Source organism: Pelobates fuscus, chromosome 4, assembly GCF_036172605.1.
Source record: "Pelobates fuscus isolate aPelFus1 chromosome 4, aPelFus1.pri, whole genome shotgun sequence".
Classification (NCBI taxonomy): Eukaryota; Metazoa; Chordata; class Amphibia; order Anura; family Pelobatidae; genus Pelobates; species Pelobates fuscus.
The window spans coordinates 296,157,409-296,178,963 of NC_086320.1; the positions used below are offsets into that span (position 1 = coordinate 296,157,409).

Below are 21,555 nucleotides of genomic sequence, written 5' to 3' on the forward strand. Positions count from 1 at the left end.
TATTTTATTGCGTATCTTGCACAGCAGTTATTCTTTGTTGGACTATACATGTTAACTGCAAAACTGCAAACAGCAGTTAGTGTAAATCTGTTTCTTGTTTTTATCAATTAGTCACATTATGGCAAAAAACAGGAACATACATTATCATGTTGACTGAAGCTACAAAGTGACTGTTGGAACATGTAAACAAGCAATATTATTAGAAATTATTTTTTCTATTGAATGTCAGTTTCCATGCAGTAGAAGACAAATTGTTCTATATTGGAACTCGCGTAAGTCTTTCAGTAGGCATTTTTTCTTTCTTTTACGCAAATGTCAAGCATGCCATTATTTGTGAAAAGGCATATTTAGTCTTACAGTATTAACTTACATTTATACTCTTATGCAGGTTCAACTATAGATCAACACATCACCTGGCATCCCATGGGTTTTATGAGTTTTTAAATTGGTTTGATGAACGAGCATGGTATCCACTGGGAAGAATAGTAGGCGGAACAGTAAGTATCAGACTGTAAATTCTTTCCGTTGTGTTTTTACTTTTTTTTTCATTATTAACATTTATAAGGACCAAGCTTTATTTGTTTAGTACTTAAAGACCAAAGCAAATGTTTGTCTTCTCAACCACAATATCTAGCTTTCTAATTTCTTGTGTATGTATATAGTTTTTTTTGTAAGGACAAAAAGGGCTTTAATTTGATGTTACCCATACATCTATATTGTGCATACTCATTTTATTTAAAAAATAAAAAATAAATATATATATTTTAAGTCTTACTTTTCTTTTCCACCGTTTTGGTACAGCTTAAAGCGGCTCTGTCATGCTGAACTTATCTTTCTTTAATCGATTCCTCTTCTCTTCTTCTGTCAGGATCTGTTTTTCATTTCTCCCTGTCTGCTCTAGTTGGCTTTAAAACAGAAGACAAAGTAGGGACTACTGTGCCTCATGAAGGTTTTCTACGCTTGACCAGCAGAGGAGCAAAGTGTGCTTAAAGGAGCACTATAGTGCCAGGAAAACAAACTTGGCTAAAGGGGGTTAAAACCCCTTCAGTCACTTACCTTTCTCCAGCGGGCTCCCTCGGCGCTGGGGAACTCTCCTCCTAATGCTTTCCTATGGACGTCAGTGTCTTTTCACTGATTTTTCAGTGACATCCACTAGAGGCTGGATTAACCCTCAGTGTAAACATAGCAATTTCAGTGAAATTGCTGTTTTCAGCTGCAGGGTTAAAACTAGAGGGACCTGGCACCCAGACCAATTCATTGAGCTGAAGTGGTCTGGGTGCCTATAGTGGTCCTTTAATATCCGGTGGTCAGAGCAATTTTCACAATTCTCACTTTTCCTCAGTGTTCCCGCAAAGCCTCCTTTCACGTTTCCCGAACGTCCTGTCACTTAGAATGCTGGCGAAACTACCGAATTTAATCCTAATAGAATGAGAACAGTTTCTCCATTTGTGGGACGCAATTCTGGACTTTAGAATGAAAACTCCGATCCTATTTGTGCCGTGACTGCATCTTGCAGCTGCTTGGTAGATAGAGCCCTAATTCTCACAGTATTGGGGAGCTGTTATTAAGCTCTGAGCATAATTGCAGGGTGTGGGAAGGCTTTATAAGCCTTTCCCCGCCCTGTGAAGTTGTCTGCGCGCTGCCCTCCATGGGTGGAGATGGCTTCCCTCCATGGGTGGGAAAATTGCTCTGACAACCGGATGTGAAGCACACTTTGCTCCTCCGCTGGTCAAGCGTAGGAAACATCCATAAGACAAGTAGTCCCTACTTTGTCTTATGTTTTAAACGATAACTAGAGCACGCAGGAAGAAATGGAGAACAGATCCTGACAGAGGGAGAGAAGAGGAATCTATTAAAGAAAGGTAAGCTCAGCATGACCGTGCCGCTTAAAAAAAAAAAAAAAAAAAAAATTCAAAAATGCATTCAGGTCTAGTATTGCTTTCTATTTTTTGTAGTTACAGGTCACAAAACACTAGTAAAATAAACTTTTAATGTGGAGCTATTTTTAGAATTTGGTATGTTTGTCTTGTAAGCTTAATAGCCGTAAAAGAAAAAATTGCCACACAAAAGTATATATTTATTTATATAAAGTAGACATCACAGGCTATTTAACGAAGGTTTATTTTGACACTTTCTACTTACCACCAATCTCTAAGTATTGGAGTAAAACTTATTTATTTTTATTAAATTTTTGATACACAAACTTATAACAAAGAACTTCTCATATGTATTTTGTAAAGTTGGTGTGTGCTATTCCTATACAAAACTTTATTTTGTGTTCATCTACATCTGCTGAGTATTTCATATGTGCCACGAAGTTCAAAGCCCCAAAGTTATGCTCAGCGAAGTTTTCTGAGTAAAATGATACCGCCAATGAATGTCTTTGGCACTATTTCGTGAAGCTACAGTGCCATATAGGAGACCTGTCCATTTCAGTATTTACAGTTGAATTTTGAGAGACGGATTTGATGGGCCCATGTTTCAATTTGGGGCATAATAGCAGTTTGACAAACATTTTTTAAAAAAATAAACCCCACAAAGGCCTACCATTTCTTAAAGTAAACAATCCAGGGTATTTCAAAAGGCATATTTTAAACCTTGGCATAGGATCATTTTTTGCTAGTTTGTACCAAGTCTAGTAGCAATTAGCATTTTTTTTTCCTGCCTTTTTGACACACTTGGAGATGTTACTGTATATGTAGCAATCCTTATGTATGCTACGGCAGTTTAACACCTAATATGTTGCTCAGCTATGTCGTCTTAGTACAACAATACCCCCATGTTACCTTTTTCAGGCATATGTGGATGTTGAAGGGGCACATTGGAGACACACCACTTTCATATTTTTCAAACAAGGATTGCAAATGACCTTTTTACAAATTTAACAAGTATTAACAAATAACAATGTATGTTCAACAATGTCTTCATATCGAGCAGAACAAACCTCAATATTATCTTGCAATATTTCAACGTAATCTCATACATTATGTTTCTCAATTACATAATCGGTAGATATTAAATTCTAAGGTTATTATAGTTCTGAATTGAGTTGAATTCATTATCGAATATGAAACAACAAAGACTAAATGGTGCACAAAACATAGATGATATAAACAACATAAAAATACCTAACACCTCAGGGCAGCCAAACGAGAACAGAAGGGGATGTGCGGTACCAATGGCGTTTGTTAATATATTATTTCATCAAGAGCCAATCTTTTGGGGAGGCATCGCTAGAGTTGTATGAGTAGAAGTAGCTATGCACGGGTTTGTTGTCCACAGATTATCTATTCTTTATATTAATCGAGCCATTTTGTCCATATTTTATTATATACAACAATGTTATCTTTAAAATCGCCTCTTCCATTAAGCCTTGATATTGATAGGCCACTTCTATTTTTAAATATAAACAGCTCATCAATTCAAATTATAAACAAGTGCATACGATTTTGCTGTGAAAGGGAGAATATTTGGCGTAAACTTATCAGGGGGAGAACCCAGTCATCTGCGTCCCGGACAAAGCTGTTATGGATTCCGAAACCAAAACACAGACCGAACACAGAGAGAAACTTGTAATACCTGTCCTTTAAATGGCTGGGCTATAAAAGCAGAGAATAGCCAAGGTCAAAGGAGTAAAGAGAAATGAAACAACGATAGGACTAGCCGAGGTCAAGGATCACTGGAGACAAAGCCAAGATTCGGTAACCAATCAGACAGATGACTAAAATCACACAAAACTGGTCTACTTATTCGGCCTGGGTGTGGAAAATTTTAACAGTGGCCAATACATAGGCTGGGCTGAGGAGGGCCAATCAGGGCAGTAATAACTGGTCTCAGCTCTTACGCCCCTCTTGTAACACACCCTGCACCTTTTCTGTTTTTTTTTGGAATTCTGAAGCAGAAGTGACCTGCCACATTCTTCTGCTAGGCTCCACTGATGGTCCCCACTCAAGCAACCCAGAAATGAGCTGAAACTGAAATGGAAAAAATGCATTTCAGCTCAGCATTTGCCATTGTAAAAATTACAAAGGCATTGTGTGTGTGTGTGTGTGTGTGTGTGTGTCACATTTTTTGTGCTGAAAAAAACCCAACTCGGCTTATACTCGAGTCAGAGTCTGTATTATGGCAATTTGCATTGCCATAATACAGACCAGGGGAGAGGGGGGCTGGCAGAGCTGTACTTACCTGTCCTGCAGCTCCTGTCAGCTCTCTCCTCCTCCGCGCCGTCCGTTCAGCACCTCGGTCAGCTCCCAGTGTAAGTCTCGCGAGACTTACACTGTGAGCTGACAGATGGAGCTGCACAGACCGCGCGGAGGAGGAGGGAGCTGACAGGAGCTGCAGGACAGGTAAGTACAGCTCTGCCAGCCCCCCTCTCCCCCCCCACTGAACTGCCAATGACACTGGACCACCAGGGAAGGAGCCCCCCTCCCTGCTATGTATCAAGCAGGGAGGGGGGACGAAAAAAAAAATAATAATAATAATTCAATTAAATAATAAATAAATAAAAAAATAATTAATAAAATAATTAATAATTTATCAAAATGCCCACCCCCACCAACACATACACAAACACACACTGCATCACACACACTCACACTTCATTCATATACACACACTGCACTCACACTGCATTCATACGCACACACTGCATTCATTATATACACATACTGTAAATAAATATTCAATTAATATAATTTTTTTAGGATCTAATTTTATTTAGAAATTTACCAGTAGCTGCTGCATTTCCCGCCCTAGTCTTCTACTCGAGTCAATAAGTTTTCCCAGTTTTTTTGGGTAAAATTAGGGGCCTCGGCTTATATTCGGGTCGGCTTATACTCGAGTATATACGGTGTGTGTGTGTGTGTGTGTGTGTGTATGTGTGTATATATATATATATATATATATATATATATATATATATATATATATATATATATATATATACCGTATATACTCGAGTATAAGACGAGTTTTTTGGCACATATTTTTGTGCTCAAAAAGCCCCCTCGTCTTATACTCGAGTCTAGGTCTGTATTATGGCAACTTACATTGCCATAATACAGACCATGACATGTTGGGGGCCGGAGAAGCTGTTACTTACCTTTACAGCAGCTCCGGTCAGCTCCCAGCACGTCCGCGCGGCTCCTCTGCAAAGCTCCCAGTGTAAATCTCGCGAGACACGCGGGCCGCGAGATTTCCACTGGGAGCAGACCGCGAGATTTCCACCGGCAGTAAGTGCCCTTCCCCTGCACAGCCTCCCCTCCCCCCGGACAGCCCCCCCGCCCCCCGGACAGCCCCCCCGCCCCCCGGACAGCCCCCCCTCCCCCCGGACAGCCCCCCCTCCCTGGCCAAGTATAAAGTAGGGAGGGGGGAACAACAACAACAAAAAAAACACTGTAAAATATTTAATTATAAAAATAAATAAACAAATAAATGCCCAGATTGATGGGAGTCTGACTCCCTTTTCTAACTCCCTGTAGTTAATGCAGAGTGTGTGTGTGTATATAATGCACACACTCTGCATTAAATACAGGGAGTCAGAAAAGGGAGTCAGACTCCCATCAATCTGAGTCACCCTCTTGCACATAAAATTCAAATGTCTGTATATAATGTAGAGTGTGTGCATTATATACACACACTCTGCATTTTAGGTGCAAGAGGGTGACTCAGATTGATGGGAGTCTGACTCCCTTTTCTGACTCCCTGTATTTAATGCAGAGTGTGTGCATTATATATACACACACACTCTGTATATAATGCAGAGTGTGTGTGTGTGTATATATAATGCACACACTGCATTATATACAGGGAGTCAGAAATTGGAGTCAGACTCCCATCAACCTGAGTCACCCTTTTGCACCTAAAAGGTAGGCAACAGGAGGGTGACTTAAATATTATCTACGGTATATTTAATATTAAGTGTGTGTGTGTTTGTATGTATGTGTCTGTCTGTCTGTAATATGTATGTGTGCCTGTCTGTTTGTATGTGTGCCTTTGTATGTATGGCTTGTGTGTGTCTGACTGTGTCGATCTGTCTGTATGTGTCTTTGTATGTGTGTGTGTGTGTCTGTGTGTGTGTGTCTGTGTGTGTGTGTCTGTGTGTGTGTGTCTGTGTGTGTGTGTCTGTGTGTGTGTGTGTCTGTGTGTGTGTGTGTCTGTATGTGTGTGTGTCTGTATGTGTGTGTGTCTGTATGTGTGTGTCTGTATGTGTGTGTCTTTGTATGTGTACCTGTATGTGTGTGTGCCTGTATGTATGTGTCTTTGTATGTGTGTGTGTCTCTGTATGTGTGTGTGTTATTGTCTGTCGGGGGGGTAAGAAGGAGGGACGGAGGGGCCACTGGTCCCACTTACCGGTTCTCCGGTGCAGTGTGGGTGTTCTCCAGTGTCTCCCACTCATCCTCTACAGCCTCTGTGGGTGGTCCAATGACTGTTGATATCACCGCTCTTCTTTTCTCCTGCACGCCGGCCGTAACGCAGCGCATGCAGTAACACTGCGTGTATAGTATGAGCCCCAACACAGGCTGCTCTATGCAAACATAGTTGGCATTCTTTTTCAAAGTCTTTTTTTTTATCCTGTTAGGAATGGATCCCAGTACTTCTAATCCCGGACCAAAACAAAAACGCAGGTCATACGAAGCTGGTTTCAAGCTCAAGGTTGTGTCGAGCAGAAGAAAGCAATAACCGTATTGCAAGTAGGGAATTTTGTGTTGGCGAAAAACAAGTGAGGGAGTGGCGGAAAATGAAAGCTGACTTGGAAAAGATTCCAAAGGCAAAAAAAGCTCGACGTGGTTTAACGACTTCATATGGGGCTCTAGAAACTGAATTGAATAAATGGGTTATGGAGTGTCGTCAAAATGGTTACTGCGTAACACGCATGGGAATTCGCTTACGTGCCCTTCAAATGGCTAAAGATGAAAAATTAAAAGCACCAGGCATTGAAAATTTTGTTGCATCAGCAGGATGGTGTACCCGCTTCATGAATAGGTTTGCCCTATGTTTGCGGCAAAGAACAAAGATTTCCCAGAAGTTGCCAAAAGACCTTGATGAAAAAGTGATGTCATTCCATTCATTCATCATAAAACAAAGAAGGATCCATAACTATGACCTGGGAGATATTGGGAATATGGATGAAACACCCATGACATTTGATCTTCCAAGCAACAGAACTGTGGCAAGTTTGGGAGAAAAAACTATTTTACTCAGAACCACAGGAAATGAAAAAAACCATTTCACAGTTGTTCTGTCATGTTTGGCTAATGGAACTAAGCTACGGCCTGTCATTATTTTTAAAAGAAAGACCTTGCCTAAAAAGGTCAAATTCCCACCACGAATTACAGTGCGCGCACATGTTAAAGGCTGGATGGATGAAGACGGAACAAAAAAATGGCTGGAAGAAATTTGGAACGGACGACCAGGAGCAGCCTTAAAGAAAAAAACATCATTGCTAGTTTGGGATATGTTCAGAGCCCACACATCTGATGACATAAAAAAATTGGCAAAGTCATCTCAAGTTACTTTGGCCGTTATTCCAGGTGGGCTTACATCTGTATTGCAGCCCCTAGATGTGTGTTTAAATAAACCTTTCAAAGACCGTGTGCGAAAGAGGTGGCATGAATGGATGTCATCTGGTCAACCCCGACTGACAAAAGTTGGAAATCTGATGAAGCCCGACATAGAATTGATAGCAACATGGGTTCGTGATGCATGGGAAGAGATTCCAGAGGACATGGTGCAACGCGCCTTCAAGAAATGTGGCATTAGTAATGCTATGGATGGCAGTGAAGACAGCGCTTTGTATGAGGACAGCAGTGATGGTGATGACTGCGAACTCAGTGATGATGACAATGTCTACGCTGATAACCTCACACCAGCTACAGTTGAAGCTCTGTTTGGACATACAGACGATGAGGAATCCAGTTTTGAAGGATTTTAACTCTTTTAGCTGTTTTAGCTTTAGTTGGTTTTTGTACTGTTAAAGTTATTGTTGATACCATATTGTTTTTCTTTGAAATAAATATTCAAAAACCTTTAACCTACTGATGCCTCAATTATTGTAATTTTATTGGTATCTATTTTTATTTTTGAAATTTTCCAGTAGCTGCTGCATTTCCCACCCTAGTCTTATACTCGAGTCAATCATTTTTCCCAGTTTTTTGGGGTAAAATTAGGGGCCTCGGCTTATATTCGGATCGGCTTATACTCGAGTATATACGGTATATATATATGTATGTATGTATGTATATATGTATGTGTGTATATGTGTATATGTATATGTATATATATATATGTATGTATATGTGTGTGTGTGTGTGTGTGTGTGTGTATATATCTCTATCTCCACTTTTTTTTTTTTTTTTTTTTTAATACAATGCCCTGGTCTTGATCAAATACGGCTGCATCATCGGACAGGTTAACTCCTCCCATATGCTGATCATAATGCTGTATGCATAATGCTGTATGGCACCTGTTTAAATTCCTCCCTTCCACGTACTGCAACCCTGCGAGTGATTTCACCATGGATGGTGGTTAAGATGAAAACCTCCTTTTTTTTTTTTTTTTTTTTTTTTTTTTTTTTTTTATCTCAGTACTTGAGTGCCAGCAGTTTTTTCTGGCAGAGAGCTGCGGTTTCCCTCCTTTCTATTTTTTTTTTTTTTCACTAGAGCCTTTGGGAAACCTGTGCGACTCTTCCAAAAAGTGCCACAGGCCACGGCCTGGAAGCAGTACCGCATTTTTTAGAAGTGGGATGCTATTATAAAAATTATTCATATACAAGTGATAACCTTTGAGTAATTGCGTTAAGTCCCAGACAATTTTCCCACTTGTCCCTACTATATCTGGGCAACCTGGGGGATCAAGGTGGCTATCCGTTCCTTCGTATAAACGGAAGGTGTACACATAGCCACTGCCACTTTCACACAATTTATAAAATTTGATCCCATATTGGGATCTTTTGGATGGGATGTTGGATGGGATGTACTTCATGTGTGGTTTTTTTTTTTGTTTTTTTTTTTATTTAAATATATTTCAGACTACTCAAGCAGTCAGACTCTCTCTGACCTGGAAGGTGGAGCCCAAAGACTCATTTTATCATAGCCAATACATTGAGCTGTCGCTAATCTGGTGCTTTGAGTGCCCCTTTGAAAGATTTGTGGTCTTTTTGACAATCTATATTAAAAAAAAATATTGCCAGATATTAATAAGAATAGACCTAGATAAGTTGTACAAAGTGTAGGTTTCAATAGCATACATGGCAGATTCTGGTGGCATCAGGCATATACCATAAGATGTATTAGGGTATGACTTTTGGTAGTTACATTCAGCTAGTGCCCCTGAAGTATGGGGAGAGCCTCTTTGTACTGGTAGGTTTCATTGCCGTGATGAAACTTCTTTATAAGGTTAAAACCTACGTACGGGCAAGTAGTGCAGAAAGAGGCCTGTTATCATTCAGGACAATTGTCTCAACCAGCAAGCCTAATATGCAGTGGACCAGATCACCGATGGGAAGCGTACCTGGACTTGGGTGCGTTCGAAGTGGACCCATTGACTGTCATGTGACAAATACCGAAAAACAACCAGCCACGATAGGTGTGTGGCACGGTAGTATGACTGTATGCAGGGCAGGAAGCATGTAATGGCTAGCTGTTTCGGGAGTATAGGCTGCGTCTGCTTTATTCTCTGTGACGCTGATTTCCAAATAAACTTCAGAAATGCAGATCTGCGTGATCGGAAGAGAGCATGTGGGATCAAGATCGGAATAGTCTGAAACAGGTATAGGAGTTGTGGTAGCAGGTTCATCTTTACCGCTTTTGATCCTGCTGAACCATGATATACACAGTTCCACCCCCGCCCCTTCTCCTGGTATAATTGGTCCAGGTCTTTTATAACAATATTCTGCGGTACATGATGTTTTCTGTGCGCCATTTGAATGGGAATTGCTTTTCAGTTCGATCTTCTATGGGCAATGGAACAGGGAGAGCATATTAAGTTTTAAATTGGAGATTATACCATACGTCTTAAATGCAGCCAGTCAGTTTGGCAACATAACAATTGGACTCTACAAAAAGATTGTTCGCAGAAGTGGCCACCTTGTGGGCTATTCCTCCATAAGCAATCCCCTTGATGCCACCACCTGTCTGACAGCCTCCAGAAATGGTTCAAGAGATGGCAAACAGGAGGGTGGAGAGAGGGCACCCTTGGTGTGTTCCATTCCAGATCAAGAATGCTGGGGAGAGAACCACTGATTCAGTCATGTCTTTGGGGGTCATGTATACCGCAGAAATCCACGCAAGCATATTGGGGCTGAATCCCATCTTCTGCAAAGTTGTCAGCATGAACTGCCAGTCGAGACTTAAAGTCTAGCCTCTGCAGCCCCAATACATCCGGTCAAATTGAAGGATTGCATCTCATTTCTGGCACAGTATCTGTTTTGAAGAGGGCTGCTTTGAGTGTCTCCGGTAGTGGCTCTGCATGTTCTGCTGGCTGCAATTTTCAAGGTCTTCCACCTGACCGCCTAGTAGGGTCAGGTAAGAAGCAGGGAGGGTGGACTAAAACAAAATGGTAAAAAAAAATGTAATCTGAAAAAAAGAGGAAACTATACCCCCTTCCTTGCACCCCCCCCACTCACTCATATATTCTTGAAAACATAAAAAAATCTGACTTGCATGTAGATATTTTGCATTTACCTTTAATAAAAAAAGATTGGCAAAAAAAACAAGTAATAAACATGTTCAGTTAACAGATTGAGAAAAGTATAATACCGGATAATCCGCAGGGTACCCTGGCGGGTAGCCGATAGTTCAAGCGCAGAGTTTTGTGTGCGAGTAGCAGTTGGTAGTTTTAACCCCTTAGTGACCAGACCGTTTTTCAATTTTCTTACCGCTAAGGACCAGAGCTCTTTTTACATTTCCGCGGTGTTTGTGTTTAGCTGTAATTTTCCTCTTACTCATTTACTGTACCCACATATATTATATACTGTTTTTCTCGTCATTAAATGGTCTTTCAAAAGATACCATTTTTTTCATCATATTGTATAAAAAAATAAACACGCCTTTTTTCTAACTTTGACCCCAAAAATCTATTGCGCATCTACAACCGCCAAACACCCATGCTAAATAGTTTCTAAATTTTGTCCTGAGTTTAGAAATGCCCAAATGTTAACATGATCTTGGCTTTTTTTGGAAAGTTATAGGGCTATAAGTACAAGTACTTTGCTATTTCCAAACCATGTTTTTCAAAATTAACGCAAGTTAATGTATCTGTACCTCTCAGGAATCCCTGAATGTATGTATATATATATATATATATATATATATATATATATATATATATATATATATATATATATATATATATATATATATATATATATATATATATATATATATATATATATATATATATATATATATATATATATATATATATATATATATATATACACACACACACACAAAATAATCCTTTGGGCACTCACCCCTGAGTGCTCCTCTTCATTGGTGGGTATATATATATATATATGTGGATATATATATATATATATATAGTATTAAACTTGTGGTATTTTGACTTTTTATGCAACCATTTTACCACCAATCTATGCCAAATTTTTCAAAAACAAAATTGGTGATTTATTTCGACATACATGTACTGATTACTGCCAAAGAACACCCCAATATGTGTTCAGCAACATCTCCTGAGTACAGTGATACCTCCTATGTACAGGTGTGTCGGGTTCTCTGGGGGCTAAAATACCTTATTTGGAGGGTGCGCATTCCAGTTTTCCAACTTGGAATTTTAACAGCTGGTCATCATGCAAAAAAAATTAGAGAAAGTGTGGTTGTAATTTTTCAGTTTACATTTTTACACACACATTGCTTTTTGACTTTAGGAGAGCCTGTTGTTGTTTGTTGCAAGAAAACACTCCAGGTTGTTTTCTGCAAGGCCTCCAGAGTACACCCAACGGCAAATGTTTAAAAAATAAAATAAAAAATGGACCAGTGTGTGGTATTGTTTGAAGCAGAGTCCAGTCAGACAAGGGCAATCAGGACATTAATATACGGTATATTTTCTCTGCCCTCTCTTAAAACACTCTGCATCTTTTTGGAGGATTCTGCTTTGCTGCAGTAGGGGGATTATAAAAATAAAATGTGTAGCCCCAGCTCTCTCCCATCACTGCCCGGGGAGCAGGTGCATCATGGTACAAAATCCATGAAATGATCTTGAGCTGAAACTGTAAAGTCGGTTGCATTCCGGGGTTTGCTTTTGTGCACAACAAAAAAGCTTTGTGGGTTGCAATCTGCATTAAGTAGATTGCAACCTTTTTGTACCAGGCCCTTGTCTTACCTATAACTAGGTAGGGCTGCAGCAGCTGATCTGCTAGATCAACCCCACCCATATGCCAGTTATAGGCCTTGATGCACACTGGCTTCCTTGTGCTCTCAGCTCTGCCACGTATAGAGATCTCTACAGTCATCTCAGTGTGGATGGTGGTAAGAAGGTACACATCCTTCTGGTCTCTGTACTTAACTGCCAACAGCTCCTCTTGGAGCAGAACTGAGGTCTTCCCCTCCTCCCCCCCCCCCCCCTCGTAGCCTGGTGCGTGCAAATTGTCCTGGGAAACCTGCGCAGTTCTTTTATTGTACCGCAAGCTACTGTATCAAAACCATACAGTAGCTTGAACAAAGGGACACTTGTATAAAAATTGTCTATATACAAGTGATACCCTTAGTTCATCAGGGGGAATATCCGGTCCCAGATCTTGCCACTGGTTCCCATATGTTCTGGACAACCTGGAGGGTCAAGGTGGGTATCCTTTCACTCGTAGACACGGAAGTCTGGAGTATACCTAGTTTTTGCTATCACAGAGCTTACACACCTTTTACACCATACCTTGAGCGCTTGGAAGGAATATACTGCTTGAATCCCACCCTTCCCTTATATTTAATTAGAGATTCATCCACACAGATATTCCTTTCAGATCTATAAGCCTTGGCAAACCTGTCAGCGAAGTGGGTAATCAGGGGCGGATTTTATACAGCCTGTCAAACTGGGGATGCTCCCTAGGGGGGAACAGGCTGTTGTCGCTGAAGTGCTTGAAATGCAGAATCCTTTCATACCTCTTCCTCAACATACACTGGGAGTAAATGGGGGTAGAGCAGATGGGGCTACTGCTCGAGTGGGAGCGGATGGAGGGCTTCTTTATGATGCCCATCAGCTTAGTAAATACCCCAAATTTGTTAAATTCTGGCACATTGATAGAGGCCCATTGCTGCTTTGCCAAAAGAGTCTGTCTTTGCAGCACGGAACTGATGGGCATATAAATTTGTTTGGGTGACAATGTTCCCCAATACATCATCGCCCAGAAACTCGTCCATAAACTGCTGAGGGCTAAATCCTGCAACATCCACATTAATGCCAGGATTTGCAGTGAAGGGTGGGATATCTGGCCTCAGGCGATGAGGCAGCACGTATCCTCCTGGCAGAGGGACTAGCAGCCACAGATACATCATAACTAGATACATCACTAGCAGCAGACACTGTATCTCTGGATGTATCTGAGCACTTGGCAGGGTCAAAATCCGGGTCGGAGTCATAGACGCGTTATAATCTAACGCAAGGATGGCATTCGCCTTGGCGCTATATGACCTCTGTGACGTGATCACAAAACCCCCCCAAAAAAATGCAGACTGCAAAATAAGTGCGGCTGTGCAAGAGCCAGTGATTAGTGATCACTGGGAAGATCGGGGTTAATGGCTCTGAAAAGAGCCTTTGGGTCTCACAATTTTACAAATTACTACCTAGATCTCTCACTAAAATACAAGTGAAGAGGGAGGGAGATCCATACTGATCAGAGTCAATATTTACTAATATTGCCCTGTTCAGACAAATGGGGATCATAGTTAGAATATACATGGTTATAGGGGCAAGCTCTGATTGGGCGTCTCTAGCCTGCCTCGATGATGATGAAGGCTAGGGACACCCCCAGAAGCCCCATGATGCACTGCCTTTAGAAAGGCAGCGCTATCTTGGGAGCCACATGGCAGGGGGTGATTAGGTTTCATTAATTTTTTTTTCACTTCCCGTCGAGGCACTCGGCACAAAGGCAGAGCATAGGAAGCTTGTCCGATGGCTACCGATGCTCTGCTTAACTGCCGGGCACCACGTGGAGCAACCCGGAAGTAATCGCTCCAAGGGTGTGATCACCCGGCAGTAAGGAGAGGTATTGCATGATGCCTCGACATCGAGGCATCACTGCAATACCATTAAAGCGGCTTCCAGCGCTCTAACTAGCGGCGGACGTATCCGGTATGTCCGCGGTCCTTTAAAGGATCACTATAGTGTCAGGGGGAAAAAAAACTTGTTTTCCTGAAACTATATACTCTTTAGGGCCACCCTCCCGTGGTGCTGAAGGGGTTAAAACCCCTTCAGTTACTTGCATTAATCCAGTGCCGGGCTCCCTCAGCGCTGGTGACCTCTCCTCCCCTGCTGACATCAACTCCCTAGTGGAGCGGAATGCGCGTGCTCGGCAAGAGCCGCGCGCGCATTCAAACAGTCCATAGGAAAGCATTTCTCAATGCTTTCCTATAGACTTTCTGCACGCTGGATGCGCATTTCGCATCCAGCATCGCAGAAGCTCCTCTAGCGGCTGTCAGGAAGACGGCCACTAGAGGTTGGATTAACCCTGCAATGTAAACATAGCAGTTTCTCTAAAACTGCTATGTTTACATTTGAAGGGTTAAAACCTGGGGGAGATGGCACCCAAACCACTTTAGTGAGCTGAAGTGGTCTGGGTGACTATAGTGTCCGTTTTAGGGACTTTTTTCTTTTTTGTCGGACGTACATGAACACAAGTTTTGGGTTCTGTTCTGTAGAGCAATGAAACAACGAAGTTTTAGGCTCAATGGATCAGCAGTATATCAGGAGGCAGTTTTTTTTTTTTTTTTTTTTTTCTTTTTTCAGCGTATGCTTCAATCTTCTATCTACCTACAGTTAAATGGTGGCTTGATGATGCTCTGGGGCTGATTTGCATTGGAAACTTGGAATGTGTGGAAGGCAAGGTGGATTAATTGAAGTATCAGGAAATCCTACGAGAAAACGTCATGCCGTCTGTGAGCAAGCTTAACTTGGGGGTCATTGGACCTTCCAAGAAGACAATCTTCCCAAGCATACCTGAAAGTCCACCAAAGCTTGGTTGCAGAAGTCCTGGAAAACTATACAGTGGCCATCAGTAAACTGATTTGAATCCCATAGACAATTTCTGGGGGGGATTTAAAAAAGGTGGTTGCAGCACACAAGCCCAAGAATATTCCTGAACTGGAGGGGCTAAGATTCGTTAGAAATATTGCCAAAAGCTGGCTATGCATCTAGTTTGCAGCAGGTCATAAGAGCAAAAGGGTTCTCTACGAAGTACTAAAGATGCTTGCCATGAAGGGGTGGAATAATTTTGAGACTCTAGAGGTCATTATAAGTTGCATTTTCAGTTGAATTTGGGGAAACTATTTGAAGCATTCATTGTGTTGAGCCATTTCAATTGCTTTTGTTTGATTTGTTCAACTAAAGTCTGTTCATTTTGACAAACCTGATTTTAATAATTACTGTATATACACAAATGAGAGCATTCGCAGAACAAATTTCAGGTGAATATAATTGCCTTTTTATTGAAGCAGATTCGGTGTCACAGCAAACAAGTTCAATATTTTAGCCCTATAGTAGGCTTCTACCAAGACAATGTGGACATATGCATGATGTCCTTTATAGGACATTGATTACAAAGGTTAAGTGAGAGCAAGAAAGTGAGCCCATAGCGAGAGTAGCAAAGACTGCAGTTCTGCATTTGGTTAACCTGTTGCTTGGCAAACAAGCTAGGATTTACAAAACACAAATCTGCAGAGATCTGCCTGAAACAGGGGTTAAAAACCAATCAAAGTGGCTCCAACTTGTAACTAGGTAGAGAATTGTGTTATGTAAGGGAAAAGTAACAGGTAGTTGCTGAAGGACCAGAAACACTAAACATTTATATGAAAAGGTGAATGATGGAGATTCCTGCTACCAGGCAATTGACTAGCAACGAAAATGCTAGGTTGATCACTAAACAGATTACACTAGAGCAACAGCACTGCCAGTGTCTGTGCTGAAACTGTTTACAAAGATTTAACCGTATATAGCACAGCACAAAAAAAATCATACCGTAACATTTTTTTTTAGGACACTTTTAAATGGGCTGCCTAATGATCTTTTTCTAATTTGACAGTTTCTTTAGTTAAGTAGGATTTAAAGTTTCAGGACCAAGGTACATTTCAATGAGTGAAACCTTTCCAAAGCATACCTATTTTATTTTTGTTAATTTGTATTTTTATTTAAATTTTATTTATTTTTACTTCAACATCTTGTAAATATTAATATGAATACTTCTACTAAACTTCTGATTTATCCATTTGTATTTACAGATGGGATGCTCAAATGGAATGCTAGCACTTATTAAAGAGGAGTTGTAATTTCTTTGATATAACTTCTAAAAAAAAAAAAAAAATAAAAAAAAAATATGTTTTTCCCCTTAAGATGTTGTGTTGAATTTTAACTTTATAGGTCATATTCAGTGGTGTTAATTCGGGATCGACCGATATTGATTTTTTTTTTTTTTTTTTTTTTTTTTTTTTTTTAAGAGCAGCTACCTATAATTTGTGAACTTTCAGGCCGATAGCTTAACAATTTTTTTTTTTTTTTTTTTTTTTGCACATCTTTTCTGAAGTGGTAAATGCACAAAATATACATGCCAGTCAGATTTTTGTTTTTCAAGAATATTTGTGTGTGTAAATATGTGCGGTAGGAACTCGTCCCCACCCTGACCCCCACTAGCTGTCCCTTAGTGGCCCCCCCATTCCCCTTAATGTTTCTCTCCCTTTTAGTGGTCCACCCCTACCCCAGTGTTCCTTTTCCCTTCCCTTCCCTGTACCCTAGTATCCTCCCTTAATGTTCCTCTCTTCCTCCCCCCCCCCCCCCCTTCCCTCAGTGTTCTTCATGCCCCCTTCTCTGGACCCTAGTGTTCTTTACCCTAGTGTTCTTCACACCTCCCCCCTTTCCTGGCCCATAGCGTTGTTCTTCACACCCTCCCACCCCCCTTCCCTGGCCCATAGTGTTCTTCACACACCTCGAGTTAATGTCTATATTATGGCAATTTACATTGCCATAATACAGACCAGGCCTGTTGGAGGCTGGCAGAGAGCTGTTACTTACCTTTCCTGCAGCTCCTGTCAGCTCCCTTCTCTCTCCTCCGGTCCAGTCAGCTCCCACTGTAAATTCCCCGCGGGGAATGCTCCGCGCGGCCGCGAGACTTACAGTGGAGGAGAAGGGAGCTGACAGGAGCTGCAGGAAAGGTAAGTAACAGCTCTCTGCCAGCCCCCCTCCTACACAACCCATTCACTGGACCACCAGGGAATGAGAGCCCCCCTCCCTGGCCAGCTAACAAACAGGGAGGGGGGACGAAAATAAATATAAATAAAAAATTAAATAATATAATTTAAAAAGTATGTGTGTGTATATATGTGTGTGTATGTATTATTCAATTAATATAATTTTTTGGGGGATCTAATTTTATTTAGAAATTTACCAGTAGCTGCTGCATTTCCCACCCTAGTCTTTTTCATACTCGAGTCAATAAGTTTTCCCAGTTTTTTTATGGTAAAATTAGGGGTCTCAACTTATATTCGAGTCGACTTATACTGGAGTATATACGGTAACTAGTATTGCAGTTCGAATAATAATAATTTAAAAAAAAAAAAAATTTCCTTCGGCTCCTAAAATGTCTTCACTCCCTTCAATGACTTCTAAAACCGTTTTGCAGCTGCATAAGAATATTGCTGTTAATTCTTACTGGTTTACTATAGACTTATGTTACCACTTTTTTGGTTAGAACATTTTGAACATTTTCTATCTTTATCTCTTTTCAGGTGTACCCTGGATTGATGGTGACTGCTGGCCTTTTCCACTGGATTTTAAATATGCTGAACATAACCGTTCATATAAGAGATGTATGTGTATTCCTAGCGCCTGTTTTCAGCGGCCTTACATCAATTTCCACCTTCCTGCTCACTCGAGAACTATGGAACCAGGGAGCAGGGCTTTTAGCTGCCTGCTTTATTGCTATAGTGCCAGGCTACATATCCCGATCAGTAGCTGGATCCTTTGACAATGAAGGCATTGCTATTTTTGCACTGCAGTTTACATATTATTTGTGGGTAAGTAATTGGATTTTCCTCTTCCCTGTAGCCTTTCTCTACGCTCTGGCAGAGAAACAATAACTACCTTTATGAACTGCATAAATTGTCTGCACATTCATCTGCATGTTACTCACACACCACTGGTTTTTCAGCATACTTGTCACAATTTTAAAAGGTGACTAAAATGCATTTTGGTTTTTTGGGGGGGATTTGACTTTGCCTTCTGTTATCTGTTTCCGTGGTGTAATTTAGTTTCCTGTTAGACAAAAATGATAGATATTTCCATATGAAATCATGCATGTAATGCATTTTTTTATTGGGGTTATATCTAAAACTGCTTGCAAAATCTGCAGATCTCTTGTATGCAGCCTTTGTGAGCTCTTCGTTCTAACACAGCCCAGACATTCTGTGGCTGTCCAGTTAGACTGACAATGCAGTTCAATGAGAAGTCTTTGCAAGGCAGGTGCCCTGCCTGCCACTTGAGTTTAGCTCCACTGTGCTAAACAACCAGGAAGTAACAGGACCGGTTGTTTGCTGTACAGCCAAGGGTGTGTAATAAGGTTAAAGGAGCACTATCGGGTCAGGAACACAAACCTGTATTCCTGATCCTATAGTGTTAAAACCACCATCTAGCCCCCCCTGGGCCCCTCATGCCTCCATAAATATATCAAAATCTTACTGTATTTAAGCCAGAAGCTGTAGATCTGCATGCTGTTTGCCTCACACAAAAAAAATGGCTGCTGACATCATCAGAAGTGGTAGCCTGATCCAATCACAGTGCTTCCCCATATGATTGGCTGGGACTGACAGAGGCAGATCAGGGGCAGAACCAGCATGATTCAAACGCAGCCCTGGGCAATCAGAATCTCCTCATAGAGATGAATTGAATCAATGAATCTCTGAGGAAAGTTCAGTGTCTGCATGGAGAGGGAGGAGATACTGAATGTTTGGATGCATTTTAGGCAGCCATGACTCAGGAAGCATCTCTAACAGCCATCTGAGGAGTGATCAGTGAAGTTATCACTAGGCTGTAATGTAAACACTGCATTTTCTCTAAAAAGTGTTTACAGCAAAAAGCCTGAAGGTAATGATTCTATTCACCAGAACAAATTCAATAAGCTGTAGTTGTTCTGGTGACTATAGTGTCCCTTTAATTTATAACCGTTTCAATGTCTTTTGAAATCTGCACTTTATGAAATAAAAATAGGACACAAGGTACTATAGCAAACTAAGGTATTTTAGATGTTTGGAGTGTTCCTTTTAGACCCAAGTATTTGCAACTTAAATTTTCCTGTCCATTCTGGAGGCCGGGCTGCAGAGGACTGAACATCTCTGTCAAACAGTATAGCATTGATGCAGCACTCTGTACCCGAGATTGCATGCACAATAACCACTCTAGTATTTTCAAGTTGCTATAGCGTTCCTGTAATTTTGTTGTGGTTGCTGTAATTGAAGGCATTATTAAAGGAGCTCGTATAGTGGTTATGGTGACCATAGTTCTGACACCCTCCCATTATATGTAGTCAAACCACACCCCTTTAAAATAAATAAATAGTAAGTTAACCCCTTAAGGACACATTACATGTCATGATTCCCTTTTATTCCAGAAGTTTGGTCCTTAAGGGGTTAAAGTGGTAATTGCGCCTGCCGTGCCATTGTATAGAGTCAAACCTTTCACTTCCCCCTTTAACTAGAAAATAACAAAACAAATTGATAGTGCTCCAGGCAACTGCTCCTCCTGATGGATGTCCTCCTGTTAAAATATTGTGGACCTACTTACAGGGGATGAACATCAACGGCAATGCTTGGCCAGTTGGATGCTTTTGATAGTTAAGAATTGATTCCAGAAACATTCAACGTGTTTCACAATACCAAAGGTGAAGACTGTTAATTGTAAATCTTCACAAGAAATATAGGCTTGGGAGAGCCCCAGTTTTTGTAAAGCTGCTCCAATAAAGGGACATTGCCACCAGACTCGTCACTCTATAAATACTACCATGGATATTAAATAATACATATACTTTGTGAGTTCTGGTTCTCCAAAACTGATTGGTCACAGTTGAGAATATTTTTGAATCCAATAAATGAAATGAACAAAGTCCTTAGTTTTTCTCCACCTTATCCATAGGAAATATCAGCACTCCCTTACTGACTTCTTGAGTAAGAGAGTTTGCCTCTAGTAGGAGCAGAAATGCAGATTGATACTTATAACTGTAGTCTGAAGTCTTACTCTACAGTGATGGTTCTTATGCTGCTGCTACAGTAAAGGTGAGACTCCAGACCTCTAAATCACTTTTTCTTGCTGAAAAGCTTTGTGTAAAGCGTGTCATTCGATTTTATTTATTTCTTCATTCACTCTCACATACACTCTCCGGCTTTCAAGCAAACAACCAGTCCTGTTATTTCCTGGCTTGTTTTGCTCAGTGAAGCTAAACAATTGCCCAGAACATGTGCCTTTCAAAGACATCTCATGGAGCTGCATTGGTTGCGGGGCCTAAAGCGCATGTGCTGCACGTGCCTTAGGCCCTTCCCATAGGAAAGCATTGTTTCAATGCTTTCCTATGGGGATTTAACTGACTGTGTATGTTCTCTTGCAGTGACCAAATCTCGGTTAGCCACCAGGTAGTGCCTCTCATGCAGCGACCGTCAAGTTCTCATGCAAGTTCTCGCTGTTCTCATGCAGCGACAGTCAACTAAGTGGGACCGGAACACTGCACTCATACCACTTTAACGAGCTGAAGTAATTTGGGTGACTGTAGTGTCCTTTTTAAATGCATGTTGTCACTTGGAGTATATCTACTAAACTGATTTGTATGTATTTTGTGTTTGGGCAGTGGAATGTCCTTTTAAGGGACATTAGTTGGCTTAGTCATCAGTTGACACTCTCAGCCAATGAATAATGTCCTAGCTTGGTATGAGTTTACCATACCCGCTCAGGCCATAATGACCATTGGTGCCCAGTAGCTTATTCTTAAACGTGTTGACAGTTAAGCCAGGTGACTCCTGGAAGCATAAATACGACAGCTAGCTTTAGTGGTTATGGTGTTTTGTGTCCCTTAAATGACAATGTGAAATCACAGTGGAACAAATGCATTGTAAAAATTGCTACAAAGAAACAAACATAAAAACAAGTGTAAGATCTTTTTTTAGATCCACAGACACCTTTTCCTAATGCATTCATATTCATGTGAACTCGAGTTTGAGATTTTCACTTTCAATACATGCATTCTTGCAAAGATAACATTCTGATTGGCACCTGGATCGAACTGCCTGCGGTCAAAATGAATTTAGTCCAAAGTCTGTCTTGTTAAATTACCAGTTTGATGCTTGAGGGCAGCGA

General features: G+C 40.8%; 1 protein-coding gene across 1 annotated transcript in view; it reads left to right on the forward strand.

Annotated features, from left to right (window-relative positions):
- The window catches only part of STT3B (STT3 oligosaccharyltransferase complex catalytic subunit B), a 95,321-nt gene that overhangs the window by 33,769 nt on the left and 39,997 nt on the right, over positions 1-21,555 (forward strand). The window contains exons 2-3 of the mRNA XM_063452216.1: positions 389-497; positions 17,946-18,233. Of these exons, the coding sequence (XP_063308286.1) occupies positions 389-497; positions 17,946-18,233 (397 nt within the window). The remainder of the gene's footprint in view (positions 1-388; positions 498-17,945; positions 18,234-21,555) is intronic.